At 26.9% G+C, this 22862-nt stretch overlaps 3 protein-coding genes across 3 annotated transcripts; all 3 read right to left on the minus strand.

The window, feature by feature from the left end:
* Positions 1 to 1190: 1190 nt before the first annotated feature.
* On the minus strand, positions 1191 to 8056 carry LOC135929638 (transmembrane protein adipocyte-associated 1 homolog). Its single transcript, XM_065466313.1, has 11 exons — positions 7924 to 8056; positions 7749 to 7881; positions 7619 to 7708; positions 7505 to 7577; positions 7364 to 7443; positions 5550 to 5666; positions 4776 to 4836; positions 4260 to 4362; positions 4097 to 4177; positions 3798 to 3956; positions 1191 to 1593 (listed from the first exon to the last, which is right to left on the minus strand). Exons 1-11 carry the CDS (start codon positions 7983 to 7985, stop codon positions 1332 to 1334), a joined length of 1221 nt encoding a protein of 406 aa, XP_065322385.1. The 5' UTR covers positions 7986 to 8056; the 3' UTR covers positions 1191 to 1331.
* A 3601-nt stretch (positions 8057 to 11657) lies between these two features.
* Positions 11658 to 12944, minus strand: LOC135930110 (ATP-dependent DNA helicase pif1-like). Its single transcript, XM_065466896.1, has one exon. The coding sequence runs from the start codon at positions 12942 to 12944 to the stop codon at positions 11658 to 11660; it is 1287 nt and encodes a 428-aa protein (XP_065322968.1).
* A 173-nt stretch (positions 12945 to 13117) lies between these two features.
* LOC135930111 (uncharacterized) lies at positions 13118 to 22730 on the minus strand. The gene is made up of 5 exons (XM_065466897.1): positions 22677 to 22730; positions 15931 to 16020; positions 15090 to 15644; positions 13411 to 14981; positions 13118 to 13337 (listed from the first exon to the last, which is right to left on the minus strand). The coding sequence occupies exons 1-5, from the start codon at positions 22728 to 22730 to the stop codon at positions 13118 to 13120; spliced, it is 2490 nt and encodes an 829-aa protein (XP_065322969.1).
* Positions 22731 to 22862: the final 132 nt, after the last annotated feature.

Consider the following 22862-nt stretch of genomic DNA (forward strand, 5'->3'; position numbering starts at 1 on the left):
TTATCCCCTAAGATATATACAATATATCACTATTAAAAAACTAATTTGAAAACAAAATAAACATAAGTTAATATTTTATTAAAATAATGACTATAATTCAGAATTAGAACATTTTTATAAGAATATAATATAACTACTCTCCAATAAATTCTATGGCGAAGACCCATACATAATTGTGTTTCCCCTATAGAAATATCTGGGTTATTTGTAATTATCTCCATTTTTAATTCATATTATTATTTTTATTTGTTTTAAATGCTAAATAGTTTTTTCAAAATTGGATATTTTTAGATAATAAAGAATTTAAAATAATAAAAAATTATATATTATAAAAAAACAAAATAACAATTATCATAATATTTTCAAACATTTGGGCATATTAGTCTAGATATTAGTTTTATAGGAATTATTTAATTATCAATATTTTTAGATATAACATTAAAAAGTATGTCAAAAAAATTATATTATATGGATCAATGTGATTAAATTACATTTATAGCCATTTTGGTATATATAGAGGATCGGCAATTAACGATATCGGCCGTTAACTGCCTCTTAAAAATAGAATTGATCGCACCAAAATCATAGCCCAATCTCTTCTTTTCGTAGCACTTTTATTTGGCAACAAACTGAGATAAAGAGATAATATATATTTTATTACATCTCATATATCTTCCATATGATTATTGTTTACCTAAAAAAAGATATATATATATAAACTAATAACAATTTCAAAAGGAAAATAATAGAAATTTCATTCATTATTAATAAATTTCTTTTACCAATTATTTATTGCATATTTTATTATATATATATCATTATCATTCATTACGCTATATTCAGGGTTGAGAAGGTTACTTTAAAATAAACTGTTGACCGGAAAATACAAGTAAATTACAGACAGAAATTTCCTGAAAAAGACTCCCGATCAATGACACTCGGCAATACCAAAGTTTGAAAAAAAAATCAATGTTTTCGTCTGAGATTCTACTTACCTAGAATATTTTACTGATTTTGCCTGTGCACAGTACCAGGGGCCGATAATTAACAGAAAAATATAATTATATTTTAAAAAAATTATCGTAAAAAGCATTCACAATTTTTTTATCAAAATTATTTTTAACCATTACCATTCGAAAACAGTATATTTATCAAAGTCAATATTTTCTATAAATATTTATAAGGAACACTTATATATATATTAAATAATAATATATTATAATTTATGAGAATTTACATCAAAATTTCATTTGATAAATAAATAACAAACATCGAATAAAAATATACACTGGTAAATATTTATCTTATAAATAAAAGCAAAATTATTTTCCTCATACACTATCTTTAATTGTATCATTCTCGCTTTCTTTCGAATAAGTCACGTCGTGGTTTCCTTCATTGATTGGTGTTAAATTCGGTTTTGTGTGATCGAGCAAAAACTTTTGAACCATAGGACTCATAGGACTGGGAAGCGTGTTAAGTAAATTATTCCTGAAATTTAACCTATAAGAGGCCTCCGTTTGGTCTTGGAGTCCTAACTTCTCCGTGTGCTGGGTAGGGTCAGAAAAATTATTATTGTCACACAATGAGAAGCTTGATTTATAAATTCAAAATTATTTTAGAATAATAGGTCAACAACAAATTTAAAAAATCTAGCCCCACATTATTTATTTAAAACACGTGGGTTTATTTATAAATTATTTTGCAATTGTTAAAAAAAACAAATAACGTTTAAATATATTCATTCCTCGGGCTTTTTAACATAAAATTAACATTCATGTTAACTGAAAGTCTTAAGACTTATTATATATCCATATAGTCAAAAAAAATGCATAATTAATGATAAGGGGATCCTTATATTTTATTTTAACCCTTCGTTAACTAGATGAAGTGGCTTATACAATCTCACACCCAATAACAATAAAACTATTTAAGCTTATAATTTAGGTTTTTTTAGTATCCTTATAATTTAATCTAAACAATATTCATGCAAAAATTTGGTATATTTTTGATAAGCACTTTGGATTATTTATCATTCCATATTTTAATATAATTGAAATATTTTGAGCTAGAAATAATTTTATTTTATTATATTATTTATGTTATAACCATAAATTCTTATAATTTATTTAGTGTTAATAATTTATAATTATTTATAAGATAAAAAAATTCAAATTACAACTCGGGTAACAATTATTCCTATGATTGTAATATTATATAAAAAATTTTAAAATAAACAATAAGATAAAAATTTTATTTAATATGATATATAAAATATAAATTAATTTTTTATCGAGATATATAGAACTGTTGGCGTTCCTCAAAAAAAATAACGCTATTACTTTTTTTAAAAGCATCGAAAACTTTACTATGTAAAATGCTTGAATAAATTACTCTTTTATTTACGACATGTATATAATTATTATATAAATCTCAAAATTCAAATAAATAAATAATATTTTATATATTATTGCTTTAAAATAGAAGTGATGATCTATTTTTTTAACAATTTTGATGGTGAATCGTTTTTCTAAGTATTTAAGTTTGTTCATCTCTTCACAGCACTTTTATTAGGACACCCGTTCAATAGCTAAAGCAAGCAAAGGTTTATTATATTTAATAAATAGGGTTTTAATGTTCGATAATTGTTAACGTTTTCTTTTATAAAGACGGATTTTTTCTATAGATTGAATTTTGATAGTTCGTCAATCCGACATATCTTCATAAAAAAATCTCTTATATTTTAAATAAGTCTTGGCTAATTTACTCCCTAGATTTTTTTATTAATATTTTCCTCAAAAAAACCAAATACTATTTTTTTCATTCGTATGGCCTTTAAAGGTAATAAAATTATGAAAATTATTTACATAATGTTGTCTTCATTAGCACTGCCATCTAATAGACCTATTCAAAAACCATGGTTCTGAACCGAATTTAAATTGAGCATTTTGAGACCACAGACCAAACAGAGACCGATTCATGGGCAACCCATCAAACCCGGGGTAATATGGACCAGCGTCGGGCCCAGAACTCAGTAAAAAAAGAATATAAATCGAATAGTGCATTTAATCGTATAAAAATATCGAATAATTTGATATTCATATTTTTATGAATAGTTAAATTTACTATTTATATGCGATAATAAATCATACGAAAATTATTTTGATAATAATTTGTTGATAAAGTGAATGAATGGATCATGTTATTAGATAAATTTGAAATGCATTTTTATTTAATTTATAAAGCCAAAGCCAATTTTAAGGCAGAGTTTATTTTATTGATTCTTATTTGTAAGATATACGATTTTTTTTTTGATGGCAAACAAGTTCTAAACTAAGAAAAGCCTTAATTCATGATGTAAACACTGTTATTCGAATCACTTGCCAGAATGATAGGTTACATATAGTGATGATTTTATTTTTAAAACATAAATTATTAAGAATAATTTGTCGTTTTATTAATCGAATAATTCTTTTTTTCTCATAAATATTAGGTCTTCAATAATATAAACAAAAATGATTAATATAATAAAATATAAATAAACGCAAAAAATAACTAGTAATTTAATCGGTTACCTTTTTAGAACAGTAACGCAAGGAAATGTAACGCCATTAGTAACGATGTTATTTTGTAATGAATTAAAAGCATTAAATATAACACATTAAATTTCTAGTTTTAAAATCCCTAAAAAGACACTTTTGAGTATTTTTTTATCTAGTTAACGAGTGGTTAATATTATTCATTTATAATATTAAATTAGGTTTGCGATGAACTGTAATTATGTCAAAAAACCTCACCTAGGCATGTTAGCCTTTTCGTTGTAAAAAGAAGAATGATTGGGAAGACTCGTGAGGTCATCATTAGTGTTGGTAGTGATGGTATCGTTGGATAGTCCAGAACGTATAGAAGATTGATTGATTTGAGGTCGATAAGCAAACAGGCTAGCGTATGTTATTCTTAAATTATATATAAAATTTTGTTTGAAATTTGGTAAATTATTATGATCTTATAATTAATCCCAAGTTTTGTTAAATTGTTGTTTTTTTTAGAAATATTAAACATTAAATTTTATTATTTCAAAATGGAGTATCCTAACTTGAAGACTCCTTTGAGAAAAGTTCTGTAGACTAATGGGGCGAAGGATATGAGATAGATGTAGGAAGTTGTATCTATTATACTTTTTTTTTGTAAAAGAAAGTACAATATATAATAGCTTATTTATTTTATATAATTTTTAGTGAGTAAATAACTAAATTTACCATAAGGAAAATGGGACATCGAAAATTAGCATACACGATCCCAAGGTTTGCATAAGATTCAAGATGGCCAAGAAAGCGCAATAGTAATAAAATGTTTTCTTGGCTTAAAAATATATAAATTAGATTTAGAAAAAATATTTTTCCTTCTTCTCTTAAGCAGGGCACCAGGAGTGAGGGAAGTCAGGAATTAGGAAAGTTAACTATGAAAGAAAGAAATAAATATTTTCATTCATTCATTATTTATGTTTACCATTTTAATTTACTATATAAATATATATATATGTGTGTATCTTTCATAGAATGTTTTTTTTGAACTTTCAAAAAAAATCCCTGGCTAGTGTCTACTTCCGCTTGTTTAATTTGTTAGTTATTTAATTCTTTTTTTGCTATCATTTTAGGAAAATAAATCCACAATTAAAACTTACTTTAAAATTGGTTTAATTTTATAAAAACAAAATGTAATCCAGTACTTTTATATAAAAATAAATTCGCGCGTTGAAAAATTTAAATTATTACTTGGTAAGGATAATTTTTCCCTAATTTTTGTTTTCGGCAACATCAAAATGCCCAGATACATCTGTTAAAATTAAAATTTGTTTAAAATAAAATAATAGCTAAATTAATAATAATAAAAAAATCATAACAGCTGGCCATATTTATCCATTCGACGTAGGTCCTATGCCCAGGCCCGGCTCAAACTAAGCGAAATGCCCATTTTGGCGAAATGATATTTATAAATATAATGTATAGGCTTGGCATAATATTTTATATTTGTGTTGACAGATGAAATCGGGTTAATTTCAATTAATATGAGCCATGCCATATTAGAACTAATTTTTTTTTTAAATTATGCTATGCTGATTCAATGATTTACTAAAATATTATTAAAATGATTTTATTTTAACTATAAATGTACCCAGTAACATTTTAGAATAGTTATTACTTTAACTGTAATGTAGTTAAATTAAATATTAACAGATAACTATTGTACCTAGTTGTTACACATAACTAAGTACTTTTTATAGAAAAGTAACTCTAAATAGTTGCATTCAAGCGTTTTAAATGCAATTATATAAAAATGTAACTGTCACTAGCTACTTTTAAAAAAAATTTACGGGTTACTGTTTGGGTATTTTTTAAAAAATAGAAAGTAACTAAACCCAGTTACTTTTTAATGATATAACTTGTAAATATAAGTTACCTCAATCAACTACCATTCGATTTTTCCCTTAATCTTATTTTGAGAATCAAATAAATTGCAATAATTATTTTAAAAATATAAAAACTCACGCATGTGAAGATGGCAGAGGTAACAAATAAAAATATGGAGCCTCCTTGCGCAAAAACATCATAATCTTTATTGTCAATATTAAAACGCTTGTCGGGCATATATAATTCCAAGAATCCCTATATTCATAATTATAATTGATTGAAGATAAAAAAAATTTTTTAAAAAATAAATATAATTTAAAATTCATATTAATTTAATAAACATTATTTGCAAACTTAATTTTTTTTCTTTTCAAATTATTGAATATATTTTATAACCCGATCTGAGCCCAAGTTTAGGCGTATTTAAAAAAAATGTATTAATAAAATAAATAGAGAGCCAAACCAATCAGATAATTTCTAAATATTGGGCAGGCTGCTGGGTTAAACAAATTTTTAAATGAATGGGTAGGTGAGCTAAATTTTTCTTAAATCAAGGACTGGTGGGATCAGGTTAAAACATGCCATTGCAGACCTATATAAATATATCCCTTAGAATTATGGGGTACTCTTAATTCTTCAAAGAGTAGAGAAAACTCTCTTAATAAATTAAATTCTTTCCCCTCCCTTTCATGCTAGAGATTGGTACTGAGGGAAAACAAGTGTCCCATCCCCATGTCAGGATGTTAGTCTTCAAGATCTCAGTCCATTCTTAAAAATTGGTCTTAAACTTTCATTGCGCCTGACAGATGCATCTGTCCTAAGAGCAAAGAAGACTAAAAAAAATTGTTTAAAAAGGAAAATTGAAATTTTAAAACTTTCACTTGCACTCTTTGCAATGTAGAGTTGAGCAGTACGATAAATGCTTAAATTTATGGTAGTAAACATGGTAAAAATATCAAACAATGGGTTCATTTTGGTCCATGGAAATATTCTTGAACCCAAGTTTAGTTCCGTGTTCAGCTCAGGATTAGAAATTCATTTTTTTAATTAAAGATATTCATAATTAAAATAACATAAACTTATTATATAAATTTTATTTATAGGCAAAATATATTCAAAAATATAACGCATAATCATGTTATCAATTTTAAAATATTTATTTAGACTTATTGCGGTGAAAGAATAAATTTCAAATGTGAAACAGATCTTTCAAAGTTAACATATTTTAAATATATTTATATGAAAATATATAAAATTAACTTGGGGGTTGCAGAAAGAGCAAATAAGATTTTAGACAAGGGAGTTTGATGCAAAATAAACTAGTACTAGAGGTCTGCAATGGGTGGTTTTAGTCAAAAGGACTGACCACTTGTTTTAATTTTAGCTCCACCAGCTCACTTAAATTCTATTAAAAAATATACCCACCTGCCCATTTACCTATAAATTTTGCTTAATCAGCCCACATGTCTAATGTTTAAAAAAAAATTTAATGGCTGGTTTAGCTCTTTATTTATTATAATATATTTTTAATTAAATATATATATAATATGCAATATTTTGAAATAAAATTATTACTTTTAATAAATTGAGTACTAAATGATATATCTACCCTGAATTGCATATACAAATTTGAATATTCTTACAACCCTTAAACTGATAAGTAAAAAGATAGAGGAAAGATCTTCTTGAATAAATAAATCTTATGGGATATGAGTTAGAATATCTTGTCTGGGAGCTTAGCAAAATCTAACAATTTCCAAGAATAACAAGATATAACACTAGTTACCATAACTCAGAGGAAATATGGTAAAACATTCTTGAAGTTTTTAAAAAGACAGCAGAAATTTTTTTTTATTATTTTTGTTTTATATTAAAATTTATTTGATCTTAGCCCTAATATTCACAATCATGCATTTAAAAATATTTGGTTTTTAAAATATACTTTTTAATACCTGTATAAATGAGAATATTAATGATATCATTGATGCAAAAAACATAACCCATCTTATACTTTTCTGACTTTCAAGCTTACCTAAAAAAATCAATTAATTATATAAAAATTAACAATAAATTTCAATATATTAAATACATACCAAATGCCAATCCAAATATTAAAACAGACAATTCAGTTGAAAGCAAAAAAAATCGTAGTATAAGCCATAATAACTACATTATAATTAATGAAAAATTGTTATAAATTAAATTACCTTGTCTATAGTATCTTCAACAGGATTTTTGGCTGATACAGACATGTATACTACACATCTTAGAATATTTAAAAGATTGCATAACCATATCTATTAATAATTTAGTCATATAAATAAAATATATAGATACTAAGTAATAAAAGGTTGATATAACTGGCATCCTTGTAATTCTCAATTTAATTCTAGCCTTTTTGAATCCATATATCAAAAATAAAGAAAATACAATGTTAGGAATTAGTATCATCAAATCCCATAACCTAACCCTATATAATAATAATATATTAAAATATATATCCATTCTTTACCTTGAAACACCTATTTCTTTAATTAGAATCCATTTACAGGGCATAAAATGTTGTATTGCCATGGTCCTTTTAATTAAATGGTTCGGTTCGGGCCCTATACAACAGCTGCTAAGAGTCAATATGAAGACAGATGGCAAAATACAAACAAGGCATCTTAAATATTTTATTTATTTTAATATATTTTGTAAAATATTTTATACAAATTTTCAAAATTATTAAATTATAAAAATAATTAATTAGATGTTATAAGATTTGATATATTATATTGTTTGTTATAAATACAATAGAGAATTTTAAGATATTTTTATAAATATATAAAATGCAATAAAACTATTTTTAACAAATATATTATATAATTAAATGATAATTTATGCAATATTCAATACTAATATAAAAGTAATATTTAATTAAATGTAAAGGAAAATATCATCAATATTATATCATTTAGGTCATGACTAGAACTAACGCTCGTGATATTTAGTAAGAAGAAAAAATAGATTTAGAAATAATAGGTTTAGAAAAAATTAGGTATTCTTGCCACTATGGGGTATGCAAAGCACAGTGACACGGACAGGTCAGATCCCAATTGTTGATATTTAATATAATATATATAAGAAGTACCAATGTTAATTACTTAATATTGAAAATTAGATTCAATGATTAGGTTATAGTTGAACGATATTATTGAGTTATTGTCAGGGGCCCCTACAACGGGGGGGGGGGGGGGGGTCCGAAGCAACTGCTTCAGTAAATTTGAGTGGGGGTACTTTTTTTTAACTTTTTTTAAAATTTTTTTAAAATATTTTTAAAATATTTTTTTTTAAATTTTTTTTTACATCCATCATATGTGATTTCTGGTTTATAAATGTAATAATAAGATCCCCCTCCCCCACTTAATATTTAATTTAATATATTGATGGAAATTTTGGTCGATGTTTAGTAAATTTGTTATCCGAGATTTCTTGTCATAAATTATTTTTCCAATTTTAAAATATGCCTAAAAATATTAACCAAAAAAAATACAAATGCCTAATAAAAAATTGCAAATCGCATAATATAAGAGATGATAAATGGATAGATCACATTAGAAAAAGACATGGTGGGCTTAATATTATATAAAGAAAAACTTTGAAATAGTAGCTTTTAAGAATGTTACTCAAAATTGGATAAATAGCAAAGTAATTTTTTTATTAAATATTTAATTGTTTATACATATCTTATTATAAAGGGTATTAAATCGCAATTTAAGAAGAAAGAAGTAAAAATTGGGAACTCAAAGCTGTTGGTATAATAAATATTTTTAATTAATATAATTATCTTTTAAAAGTGTCCTAATAATAAAGAAAATGTGTTAGAAAAAAATATAGTATCTGATGATTCTGATAATGATCATGGAATTAGTGAACCTGAGGTCATTTAGTTACTCATATTTTTTATCTACTATATTTTTTATAGGAAGACATAGAGCAGAGATTTGATAAAGTAGAACAAGAAATTCCTATTATCTCTCTACTGGTAATAAATATTCCTTGAATATCTAGTTGAGCAAAGTTATGATGGAGCCTCAAACATGAGTGGAAGAATCAATGGTGTGCAAGCCTTGATTAGAGCAAAGGCGCCAAGGGTAGCTTTTATTTGGTGTTATTGTCATCGATTAAATTTAATCGTTGTTCAATTATGCCAATCAATTAAAGAACTTTGAAATGTTCTAGGAATACTAGATGAGATTTATGTCTATTTTAATGGTGTAAAAAGATATGAGGTACTCAAAATATTTCAGTGTAATGATCTGAAAAAATCGCAACGATTTCTACGCGTTAAGAATACCACTCGGTAATAGTTCCTTATTTATTTAGATTTTATATGTTTTTTTTATTTAGAAGCTGGCTATCGTCATATAAAGCTATTGTAAATTTTTTTCAACTTTATGATGCCTTGAGGGCAGCTTTAACAAATTTAAAGGATTCTGAAGATCCTGCCACTTTCACTATGGCTAGTGCTATAGTCTTTAGAATAGAAACATTTGATTTTATCTTATCACTTTGTGTTTTGGATAAAATATTGTTGATAACAAGTTTGGCTTGTACAAAATTGCAAACCATTTCGAAGGATATAGAGTATGCAATAAATCAAATTCGGCAAAAGATTGCTTGATTAATTTGAGAAGTATAATATAAATTATTGTCTTAATTATTTTTTAATCTAATAGATAATAACACTGAATTTTTGGATGTTTTTCAAAGGCGCAAGATTTTATGAAGGAGAGAAATCTACCCTTTGATTTTGAAAGCTCTAGACTTCAAACATTACAATCCAAAAAGGAGAGGTATATATACTTTCATCATTAAATATATAAATTTTTTTTAGCTTTAAAATAGGTGTGTTTTATGCTGCACTCGATTTAATTATTATGCAGTTTAACGAAAGATTTAATGATGATTCCATGAAATTTTTACATCAAACATCATTTTTTACGCCGAAGGGAATGGCAGAAAAATCAATTATTAAAGAAGATATCGAGGATATCTGTGAATTTTACAATTTAAATTCAAGTCAAATTTTCGAAGAATTGCTCAATAAGATTCTTTTTTTTAATTTCCATGGTTGTAGCGCTTGCCCTAAAATTTTGTTGATTGTAGTTTGCTGTAAATATATTGTGTAAATTGAAAGTATAAAATAGAATTTACTGATAATGGTATCGGATCTTTGATGATTTTGCTCAATACGATTCTTTTTTTTAATTTCCATGGTTGTAGCGCTTGCCTTAAAATTTTGTTGATTGTAGTTTGCTGTAAATATATTGTGTAAATTGAAAGTATAAAATAGAATTTACTGATAATGGTATCGGATCTTTGATGATTTTGCTCAATACGATTCGTTTTTTTAATTTCCATGGTTGTAGCGCTTGCCCTAAAGTTTTGTTGATTGTAGTGTGCTCTAAATATATTGTGTAAATTGAAAGTATAAAATAGAATTTACTGATAATGGTATCGGATCTTTGATGATTTTGCTCAATACGATTCTTTTTTTTAATTTCCATGGTTGTAGCGCTTGCCTTAAAATTTTGTTGATTGTAGTTTGCTGTAAATATATTGTGTAAATTGAAAGTATAAAATAGAATTTACTGATAATGGTATCGGATCTTTGATGATTTTGCTCAATACGATTCTTTTTTTAATTTCCATGGTTGTAGCGCTTGCCTTAAAATTTTGTTGATTGTAGTTTGCTGTAAATATATTGTGTAAATTGAAAGTATAAAATAGAATTTACTGATAATAGTATCGGATCTTTGATGATTTTGCTCAATACGATTCTTTTTTTTAATTTCCATGGTTGTAGCGCTTGCCTTAAAATTTTGTTGATTGTAGTTTGCTGTAAATATATTGTGTAAATTGAAAGTATAAAATAGAATTTACTGATTATGGTATCGGATCTTTGATGGTATTGCTCAATGTGGTATCGTTATTAATTTGTAGCGACAGAATTTAATATGTCCTGATATTCGACATTAAGAGTAAATACTCTATTATCATTCAAAAGTGTGCCCTGGTATTTTGTAGGTAATATTTTTATTTTCATATTTTTTTTAAATCTGCAACGTGTTAGAGCGACATAGAGCTGACCATGGGAAAACACAGGTTCAGGAAGAAAGAGGCCGACATTGTCGAATGTTTGACCTTGACTTTTGTTTATAGTGATAACAAAAGAAGGAATTATAGGAAATTGGCGTCTTTTTAATATGAAAGGCAACCGGGAATCGCTCGGGGAAAAATTCGAGGAATAAAAACGCGATGGCCATTATGCGTTCCTGATAATATTTCAGAATCTATGAAATTATCATGTAAATTTTTGATAAGAAGTCGTGTCCCATTGCATAAGCCTCTGCTGGGATTCATGTTACGAAGAAGCATTATTATTGTCCCAACTTTAAGATTTAAAATATGAGGAGGCATTCCTGATGGGGTTTGAGAATGAAGAAATTCAATGGGGAAATTAAGTAAATCCTCAGGATTATCTGTTTGTATAGAATCAGCGCTAAAATATATCTTAGAATTTCCTGGTAGTTTTTGAATAATTTCGTTATTTAAATTTAGGGCTATGTTATTTTTAGTGGTTAATATAATTTTTTTTGAAAATAGGTTAATATCAGATATTTGTATGGAGTCTCCATATATTGATTTGATTAATGAATTTTCTAATAATGAATTTGGGATTTCAATCGAATCTGGAGGGAGTAAAGGATTGGAAACATTTGATAAAGATTCTCCAACATTCAAAATCCAGGAATTATACTCAACATCTTCAGAAGATAACAGCATATTTTCATTCAGATGGATAACTTTAAAATAAACCCATAAATCAGAAGACTCAAGACATGATTCAATAATATATGCTTTTGAACTGTTTGGAATGACAGGTAAAGTTTGCCTAAAATCGCCGCCCAATAATATAACTTTACCACCTAATGGGAACTGTATTTGCATTATATCTTTAAGTAATCTATCGATACAGCGTAAAGCGTATTTAGTCATCATTGTGGCTTCGTCGATAATAATTAATTTGGACCTTTTAATAACAGTAGCATCAGGGGAATGAAGACTCATGCGAGATACAGAGTTATCAACAATCGGAATAGGTAATTTAAATCCACTATGTATTGTTCTACCCCCTTTTAAAAGAATAGCGGCAATGCCTGTTGTTGCAAACGGTAAAACTATTTGGTTGCGTCCTCTAATGTAGCACATTAGGGTATTATACAAAAAAGTTTTTCCCGATCCACCTGGACCATCAATATAAAAACAACGCTGAGGAAAATCATTATTTTCGATAGATTGAACGATTAAATCAAAGGCTGATTTTTGTAAAAAATTTAATTTAGTAATTAGTTTCAATGCCTCAGCTGCCTCAAGATCATTATTATAAAAATCATCCTGAGCTATTAAAGTAGGAACAGGCAAATTGAAATTACTGCAACGAAAACCATGGTCGTGCAATACTTTTTCTATATCTGATAAGGCCATATTAATTGCAATAGAATCTGTATGGGTATGTGCGAAATCTTCTATCATATATTTTTTAAATTTTCCCAGAGGTTATTTGGATTTTCTGGCTGACAAAAAATACAAATAAAGGCAAAAGATTGACGCAACTGTATGGGCATTAAAAATGTTGACGCTTCTTTCATAAATGCTTCCTATTCCTTGTCATCAACCAATAAATTTCTTTTAAAAGCTGCCTCTTTAAAAGTATTATATAAAACTCCATTTACAGTTCTCAAATATTCAAAACTTGTGGCGCCAACAACATGAAGTAATAGTAAACGTAGGAAAAATCTCTCGCCGGATTTAGGATCAACAGTATACATCCTTGAAATTATATTGTTTTGTCTTTGCCTTGGTTTCCACTTATTAGCGCTGAAAGTATAATGATATGGTATAGTGACATAAATATTGACGGGCATTAACATCATTTTTATTTAATTCAAACCAGACAGTTAATGTAGTATTTCTGCCGGCAGATTTCTCTAATGCCTGACGTTCTTGTCCTTCTATAAAATATACCGGTTGATGAAATGGCAAGTGTATTGCTAATCGATTTATACCGTGAGATCGATCATGCATACGATTTTCTAATAATCTCCACATGGCTTCACATGCACATACATATCGGGCATTTATATGCATTCTAATTTCATCATGAGATTGAAGCGAATTAGTTTTAAGATCTATATTAGCGCAGTCGTATCCTTTGTAAACGTACTTAAAAATATATTTGACGGATTTTATTGATGTACATATTTCAACATTTATGTGTGCATTAAATTTTAATAATAGATATTTGTTATAAGGGATTACGTATCGATTATCAACTGGCTTACCTCCGACATGATTAAAACCCTTATCTCTACGTTGATAAAATGGATATCCATTCGCATTGTGTTGAGATTCTTTTTGAAAATCTTTCGGAAATTTTTTTGTACACGAACCATTTTCCATGCATGGTGAGTGAGGATTCAAAATACCACATGGTCCATGTATCATAAAGCGAGTTACAATATCATATAATCGGGGTTCGATATTTTTATCTGGGATTTCAGCTCGAACAAAATTATCTATACACTCGGTTGTTTCAATTTTATTATTTTCGCTTAATATAATGAGCAGATGAGCATGAGGTAATCCTCTCTTTTGAAATTCTATGGTATAAACATACGCCGAACATTTGCCAAAGAAATCTTTTTTAATAATATCGTGTAATAATTCAGATAATTTTAAATGAAAAACTCTAGCTAATAAATCAGGTCTATGCGAAGGGTTCTGTCCTTTATAAAGATTTTCTTTAATTTCCCTCCAATTGGGATTGCATGTAAAAGTTATAAATAAATCAGGCTTACCAAACTTAGAAACGATAGCCATAGCATCATGATATCTATCACACATGTTTCTTTCGGACCCCTGAAAAGAAGAAGGCAAAATAACGGCTCTTCCTAGAGGTAAATTAGTATTATCATTTGCTTTAGAAATATGATCCATAAACCCTGAATATTCCTCTACACGTAATTTTGATTGGTTAAATTTTATATAATTCAAATTATTAGCTTCGACTTGGAGGTAAGAATCAACAACATATTGATGAAATAATCGCCCAGCATAAAGAATAGGATTAAAAATGTTAGCACGAATAGCTAACCTTGATATTTTAAATTGTAACATAGTTATATTTGATCTTGTTCCCTTGTTAAATGGTCCATTAAATTTCATATCCGTATGCCATCCATGATCACCATAAGAAAATAGTAAAGGATACACCATAGGATCTAAATTTGGGCTAAGAATATTTAAGATAACTAAATTTGAATCATCATTTCGTGGATAAACTTTAACATCACGTTGAAAAGGTGGTTCTCCATCATCGTTATTAAAAATCATTGCTACTTCATCAATAGTAGGAATATTAAATCTTCTTCTATCATTAGCACGATCACGGCGAAAAATCATATTTACCTTTGATATAGGACGGTTTTCTAACCTAGCTTTCATTTCTTCGGCCTTCTCAACCTCACCCAATGTTTTAAAGCTAATAGCATATGGATTTATTTGACGAATTAAAATATCAAGTTTTTTTAATAAATGAATATCACAGGCTGAATTTTCTTATAAAAGTACATGATTTTCAATAGCCTGAGATGTTTCAAGAACATTTAATTGTGCATATTTTGGGGAAACGCCATTAGGAGGATATAAATGTGAAGTTCGATGATAAATTTGACCATGAACCCTAAAACAGTATGGGCCTTTATTTAATAAATTATCATTTTTAGCCCCCATCGAGGCAAAGGCCAAGGAGCTGTTGTATGAGCGGATATTCTGAGAGAAATTTTTATAATAATGATTGTCTAAATTTGAAAGTAAATCTATTAAAAAATCTGGATATTGTAGAGAAGGCAATAAAACACGACCTTTGTGGCAGCAATTTTTAAATTTTCCATCAGATGGTTTTTCAGAAATAAAATTTAATGCATTACAATATGGGCATAGAATATTTAATGGCCCACAGTAATGTTCAACTTGTTCTTGATTTTCAGTATTTTCAAGATGATTGGATGTTGAAGCAAATTGTTTATTTCCAGTATCTTCAAGATGGTTGGATGTTGTAGGAATAAGACTTTGTTCGTTCCTTTTCTTGATACGACAAAGTGCCTGTCTCTTTCTAGCTTTCTCCTTATGTTGATTTATTATTAAATTTAAAAATATAAGAATTACTCAATTTTATAAAAATAAGTTTAGTTTAAAATATTTATTATTGTGAACATAAAATAAAATTACTAAATATATACTTCATAAACATATTTATAAAAAATAATGGATAATATTAGAATAGCCCCTCACCTAATAAATATATATTTCGGAATCACATCTTATAAGATAGGAAAAATCTGATTCCTCGTCATTCTTGACGGGCTATCAGCTAACATACAATACAAATTAAAATAAATATAAAATTTACTCTTGTTGAAGCAATAATGCCTTCTTTAGATTTTGGTAGTATGAAACGTTCCATTGTTTGGTTTTGTTGAATGGTATCTTGTGTAGGAATCTAAAAAAAAATAATAAAATAGATTTTAATAGCCCACAGTAATGTTCAACTTGTTCTTGATTTTCAGTATCTTCAAGATTAAGATGTGTAAATTGAAAGTATATGGTTTTGCTCGATGTGGTGTCTGTTAAAAAATATAATTTTTACTGATGATTGAAGGTTTTGCTCGATGTTGTGTCTGTTAAAAAAAATATCAATTATTGTAATTATTATATTATTATATGTTTTGTAATTGTTTTTTGTATTGAAATTCTTTTTTTGAAAAAGGCGGTTCGATTTGGTTTATGAATGCGTGTTTGATATGTTTAAGCTATGATGATTTTTATTGAATATATATATCATAGATTTAATTCCTTAGCTCTTGTAAGATTATCTGCAAACATTTTTTTCATATTAATGTTCCTTCCTGCCTATTGCCTCAAAATACTTCTGAAATGCTTTCCATGAAAATCCATTTTGCTAATATGATCTAAATTGGCTTAAAATTGCTATGATAGATAGATAGATAAATTATAGATATATAGAAAGAACAATATATTTGACATCAATTAAGAAAAAATTCAACTTAGAAATATAATGCTATTTAAAATAATATATAATATTATAGATGGCGCTAAATATCATGAAGATTAAAACTACAATTTAACATAACCTAAATACCTCCGAATTTGTTAATATTAATAAAATATTATTAAGAATCACTCCCTATTTAAGTAGGACAAACGTCAATAATTAATAAAGAAGTTGAATAATACATAATATATTAACAAAATTATAATTGACTATTATCAGGTAAAATAATTGACTATATAATGTCACAGTTGTGACTGTGAATGTGACAAGCCTATTAAAAATTGATGCAATAAAAATTATTTATGAAATTTATGTGTGTCATAATCATTTTTTGGAGGGGGAGGGGATACTTTTCATGGGGGTATTCTGCTTCATTCGCTCAAAAAGTGTAGGGGCCACTGGTTATTGACAATCTCAAAAATTTATTAGGATATTTCCCTTTGCTGTTTTTTATAATTCTACAATTATAAACCCGATAGTGATATTAAAGTGGCTAGCCCTACAGTGTTATTCCCATAGGCAACACTAGCTTTTACAATCTCAGGGGCTTAAAATTTTTTTTTATATTACTTTATTTTTTTAGCAAATATTTTCAACAACTACCCTTATTTTAGATATTTTTAAAAAGAAATTCAAATTTTTGATGGTGTTTTTAAATTTCAGGGGGTTAGAACTCCTGGGGACACTTCTAGTTATGCATTACAACAGAGTTATATATAGTAAGAGAGCAAAGCTTGGTTCTCTCGAACAAAACCCCATTTGTCTGTCGATAGTGTTAAGAACTTTCAAATCCATGATTTTCCATTCTCTAGATGTCAAGAATCTTGTTTACCAAGAATATTATATATTCATTAGGCCTTTTAATTTTAGTAAGTCAAACTTACACCACTATTGCCACTGATATTTCATCAACACAACAAACACCCAACCCACAATCATGGGTTATAAACTCATAACTCTACCTAAATTCCAACTATCTCTCACATACTTTGTAGAGTACTTACTATTTTCGCGAAATCCTTCAATAAATTGATCCTTCCAACTAACTGAAAAAAGATCCAGAAATCTTTAATTTGTAAAACCTGATAGTTTTATTGATTTTACTCTTAAATACCAAGTAACAGAAATAATCATTTCTCCGAATTCATGTAAAACTTCAATATCCCTCTTCGCATTTGTAGTATTGTTAAAAAGCCCGATTTGGGTCGATTTTAAAAAACGGCCCGATTAAGATTATAACCAGAATAACATTATGTAAAATTAAAGATTTTGCACATAGGTAGCAGATGCTTAAACATCTATTTCTTAAATCTCGATGCTTACATAATATAACCAAATCGGGCTTTTTAACAACATTACTCATTTGGACAAAAGCTTACTGTGTTGAGAAATATTGAGCACATTTTTTGTTGGGTAATTTTGATATGTTTTTAAAATAAATTTTCTTATAATTGCATCACAATGGTCAGAATGCCAGGATTTAAAAATAAGCCAAATAATTATCAAGGTAAATTAATTGTATTTTAATTTTGTTTTTAATTTTAAATTAATAATGTCTTTTTAGCATATGAAGGGCAAATTTTCCTTTCTTCATAATTTATATTTTAGGTTTATATTGATACAAGATCTAGCAAATTAGTTTGGCTTAATATTATATTTCTAAAATAGACAAAGATTAAAATTTCCATTGAATATATCTATATTAAAATGGATTAACAATAAAAAAGCAGAGATCGTTTTTTATATATGTAAATAATTGAAGTTTATTATAATCATTCAAAAATTACATAATAATTATCATTTATATACACGATACAAAGCATATCTATATTATATCCCGATGTCCTCACTACGTCATCGTGACGTCATGTCATCGCTACGTATTTATTTTTATATTTTTTATTTGTTGATTTTATTAATTTATTTTATACAAACAGATGATCCTACCAACAGTCTTAATTTATTTTTAAATAGATTATATTTTTTATTATTTTTAGCGATTTATCACATTTGCTTTTGCAAAAATGGGTAGATATTTATAAATAATACTGCTTGGACGATGGTTTAACAAGTTAATCATTTTCCTTGAATTCCTGAAATCGGAGTGCCAGTATTTTAAAAAAATTCTCTAAATAAGGGCACTCTAGGATTTTCATGTGAAACAGACTGAAGGCTATGGATCATACAAGTATAATGTAAATCTTCAGGCAACTAATCCTTATAATTGCCTTATTCACTTATATCTGTTTGTTTTCTGAAGTTAAATAAGAATATTAAATTAAGTTAATTATACTAAATTTTTTATCTACTTTATAAATTTAGAATAAGAATCTTTAATTAGGTTAAAGCATTGTGTAAATTTAATCAAGAAAGTGTTAATTAAAAATAGGAAATTTGAATGCAGGTTGATCTTATGTGGTTCAAAAACATTATGACCAATGTAAACTGGGCTTTAACACTTACTTTCACTAAGTATCACTAAATATCACAAAATTTCAAACAACTACTTGATATAAATTGCCTTATTCAATCACATTCCCCTGTTTTGAAAATTTTAAATATTTGAATAAGTCTATTAAATTGTGTTAAATTAAACTGAATTTCTTATCACATTTTCCTGGTTTGAAAATTTTAAATATTTGAATAAGTTTATTAAATTCATCTATCTCATAAATTAGATTATGAATTATTAAAATTAAGCCAAACTGTTGTGTAACTAAAATTAATAAATTGATGACTAATAACGATACAATCTTCTAAACTTAATAAGGAAATACTTAATCTGAAAACAGATAAATTTAAACGTAACGTAGGAATGTAAATAGTTTTATTCTTCCTTTTCCTCCAATTTAAATCATTTATTTTTGGGGCCATTTCTATAAATGTTCAAAAAATAAATCACCCTTATCTTATTTTGTTTCATTCGCATGACTTTTGCGCACAAATAAATATAAAATAATTTTTAAGAATACAAACATAAAATAATTCTGGAAAATGTAAAGGAATAGTGAATAATTCAAAAGTATCACCTTCTATCTCCTGATAAGACTTAATAATTTAGGCAAGTCATTTTTTAACTTTTTAATTAAATTTATATTATTTTAATCATCCTACCTATTTTTAAGGCTATCCATTTTGTCAGGCTGCACAATATGTCCTTTTATCTCTTTGAATATTTTATCTAACTAACTGAAAAATATACAAATTATATTTTAAATATTTAACTAAATTAATATAACAATTTTTAAGGATCCTACTTTTTTAAAAGCTTACCATTTTGTCGAATCCAGAGATTTACCTATCTCCAGGTTTGGGAAAAAATTTTGAAAATTACTATGGGTTGGCCAGGCTTGAGAAAAATTTATAAAATTATTATGAGTTGGACTGGGCTTGGAAAATATTTTTATAAATTATATTGGGCTGAGCTTGGGGAAAATTATGAGCTTGGACGTTTGATAATTTTTTTTATTATTAACTATGGGTCAGACATTGGCCTAAAACAAATTATTTTGCAGGCCTGGGCTCGACCTAATCAAAAAACCAAGGCCCATGAAAATCTGATTTTTATTGTATTTATAAATTCATTATGATTATTTAAATGTTTTATTTCAGCTCTCAACTACCAAAATTATTATGATCGTTCATTCAGCTTGGATGAATTTTTCAAAATTATTATGAATTTGTACTTTACCTGGGAATTTTTTTAATATAAAATATTATGTATAAAATCAGTAAATTTGACATACTGGTATTATCAAGTAAAAACTTTAAATTTATTCTTACTAAACCATAGTATTTTGTCTTAGTTTTAATGGATTGAACCTGGCCTGAAGGGGGGAAGGGGTAAAAAGAAAAAAATTGGATATAATTTTCAAATAACAGGTAACATCTAGCATAAATATTAGAAGAAAATTCTCATTCCCCGTCATTTTTGACGGGCTATCTACTAGTATTTTTTAAAATTTTGATTGTAGTTAGCATTACAAACATGAATAAATCCTCTAAATTGCTGAATACAGCTAACATATGCTACCAGTGATTATAGAAAATACCTAGTTATTACGACATACCTACGATATTTTTATCGTATATTTTTTTGGGGCTAATTTACCAATATTTCTCAACGGTACTTTGGAATTACTAAATGATTTACCAAATGTAAGGGTATGCTTAAATAATATTATTATTACAGAACCCTCACTTAGAATATACAAGTATTACATCGTATGCTAAAATGAGAAGAAAATAACCAGCGAAAATGAAAAAATATAAGATATTTAGGACACCACAAAGTTTGTAAGCAACCCGTCTAATATTTATTAAATATTAAAGAACTATATGTTTTATATGGCCTAATTAATTATCAAGATAAAATAGATCAGTTCTATATGGTAAGAGTGTCAAATTAGATAAACTAAATGATACCAATACCTAGATACCATGGTAGATAATAGAATAAGAAAATGTGTAAGAATAAAAAATCATATAATTAACAAAGATCTAGTACCATACAAAACCGTTAATAGAGATAGCTTGTGATTTCTCAGATAATTGATTGAGGGAGGGGGGGGGGGTTACTGTAATTTTTTATAATACCAGATGAGACGCTTATGGGTTTTCTAACGTCTAGATAAGCGGAGGAGAGAGCATTTAGCTTCCAAATTTTTGAAGAGGGGTGTGGGCTAGGCATTTAATGGAGGTAGGCTAGAAATAGCATAATTTTATTAAGGAGTTATCATAACTCTTTAGATGGCAAAATATATTGCTGTAGAAAATTATTTCTTACTTTTATAATGAACCTATTATAAAACAATTATATAGCTTAACATCTACTAAATCAATATATTGAGACAATTATGGTCATTTATTTTTAAATAAAACTTACTCGATATTTTTCCGCTATCTTTTAAATATAATCTTAAAAGTTTCGATATTCTACACATTCATGCCAAACAATATACAAATAAATAATGCATTCGTCGTAAGGGATTTTAAATTTAATTTAGGTTCATAAAAAAATAAATAAATTCAATTTTTTAATAGTTGTAGAGTAGAAAGTATTGATAAATTAAATTATTATTTTTACAAATTAAAAGCAAGTTTTTGAGGTAATAGGTTTTTGAAAACTAAGAGGGGGGGGGGGTAGAGTTTGCTTCTAATAAATATCTTGTAAGGTAGACGCTGTGCGACCCAAACAATCAAGGAAAAATTGTAAGTTCCTATAGAAATGGAAATGTCAGCCTTAATATTTGCCGTTTTCATATTCTCTAATGTATTTTGGAGGAAATTTTTTTTAGCAGAACAAACCACTTGCAAGAATATGCAATCAATATACCTAAACAGAATTTGAATATAAAATAAGTAAAATTTAATAATTTTTTAAACAACAACTATAATTCAAATTTTTAGAAAATAAGCATTTTTATTATAAAAAAAAAGTGAAAACTCATGGTTATTTTTGTAAAAATATTACACAGCCAAAGGCCTAAATTAAGTGAAACAGAGGATCTCCAATAAAATGGGGAAAACGCAGTTTACTGCAAAATTGTGTGAAAGTCATAGTAGATATTCTAAGGATATATATTTCGGTTAAATCAAATTTTTAAATTTAAATATGGGCTTTAAAAATGATTTAAAATAGAAAAAATAGCACATTGACGGAAAAAATATAATGATGCCACCGCATACAATTATTATAAGCAAAAAAAACATTGTTTATAAATTTTATATAAAATGGGCAAAAAATAATCAAGCTACTCTAAAAAAGATAGTCAATAGTATATTATTTTTTGATAATGGTACCAATAATGTGTTACTTTTTTTGTCAAATAACGATACCTGTAGAGTGCTTCCTAAAAGTATATAAAATATAATAATCACCTGAGGGAATAGATTAGCCCCTATTTTATTCTCCGAATAAATAAAACAAAATTCAATAATTTTTAATACAATATTCATCAATTCTATAATTCCCCTCCCCTTCCCTCTTATTATCAATATTATTTTTTGGATTCCTTATCAACTATTTTATTCCTACTAGTCTCCTACAATTATTCAATTTAAATAAAGATTTTACATCATACCCTACCACTAGTAGTGAGCCTGAACACCAATTCGGCAGTATCGGGATCTGACATAGTATTGCTTCTTTTAAGCAATCTTTTATAACGTGTAATTTTAAATCTAAAGTCTTATATTAATATTTAAACTAATATCTATACTTACTCTATGCAGATAGGTATTATTCTTTAATAATTATGATTTTTTAA

Source organism: Gordionus sp. m RMFG-2023, chromosome 5 (assembly GCF_954871325.1).
Source record: "Gordionus sp. m RMFG-2023 chromosome 5, tfGorSpeb1-WG-v2, whole genome shotgun sequence".
In the NCBI taxonomy this organism is placed as follows: domain Eukaryota; kingdom Metazoa; phylum Nematomorpha; class Gordioida; order Chordodea; family Parachordodidae; genus Gordionus; species Gordionus sp. m RMFG-2023.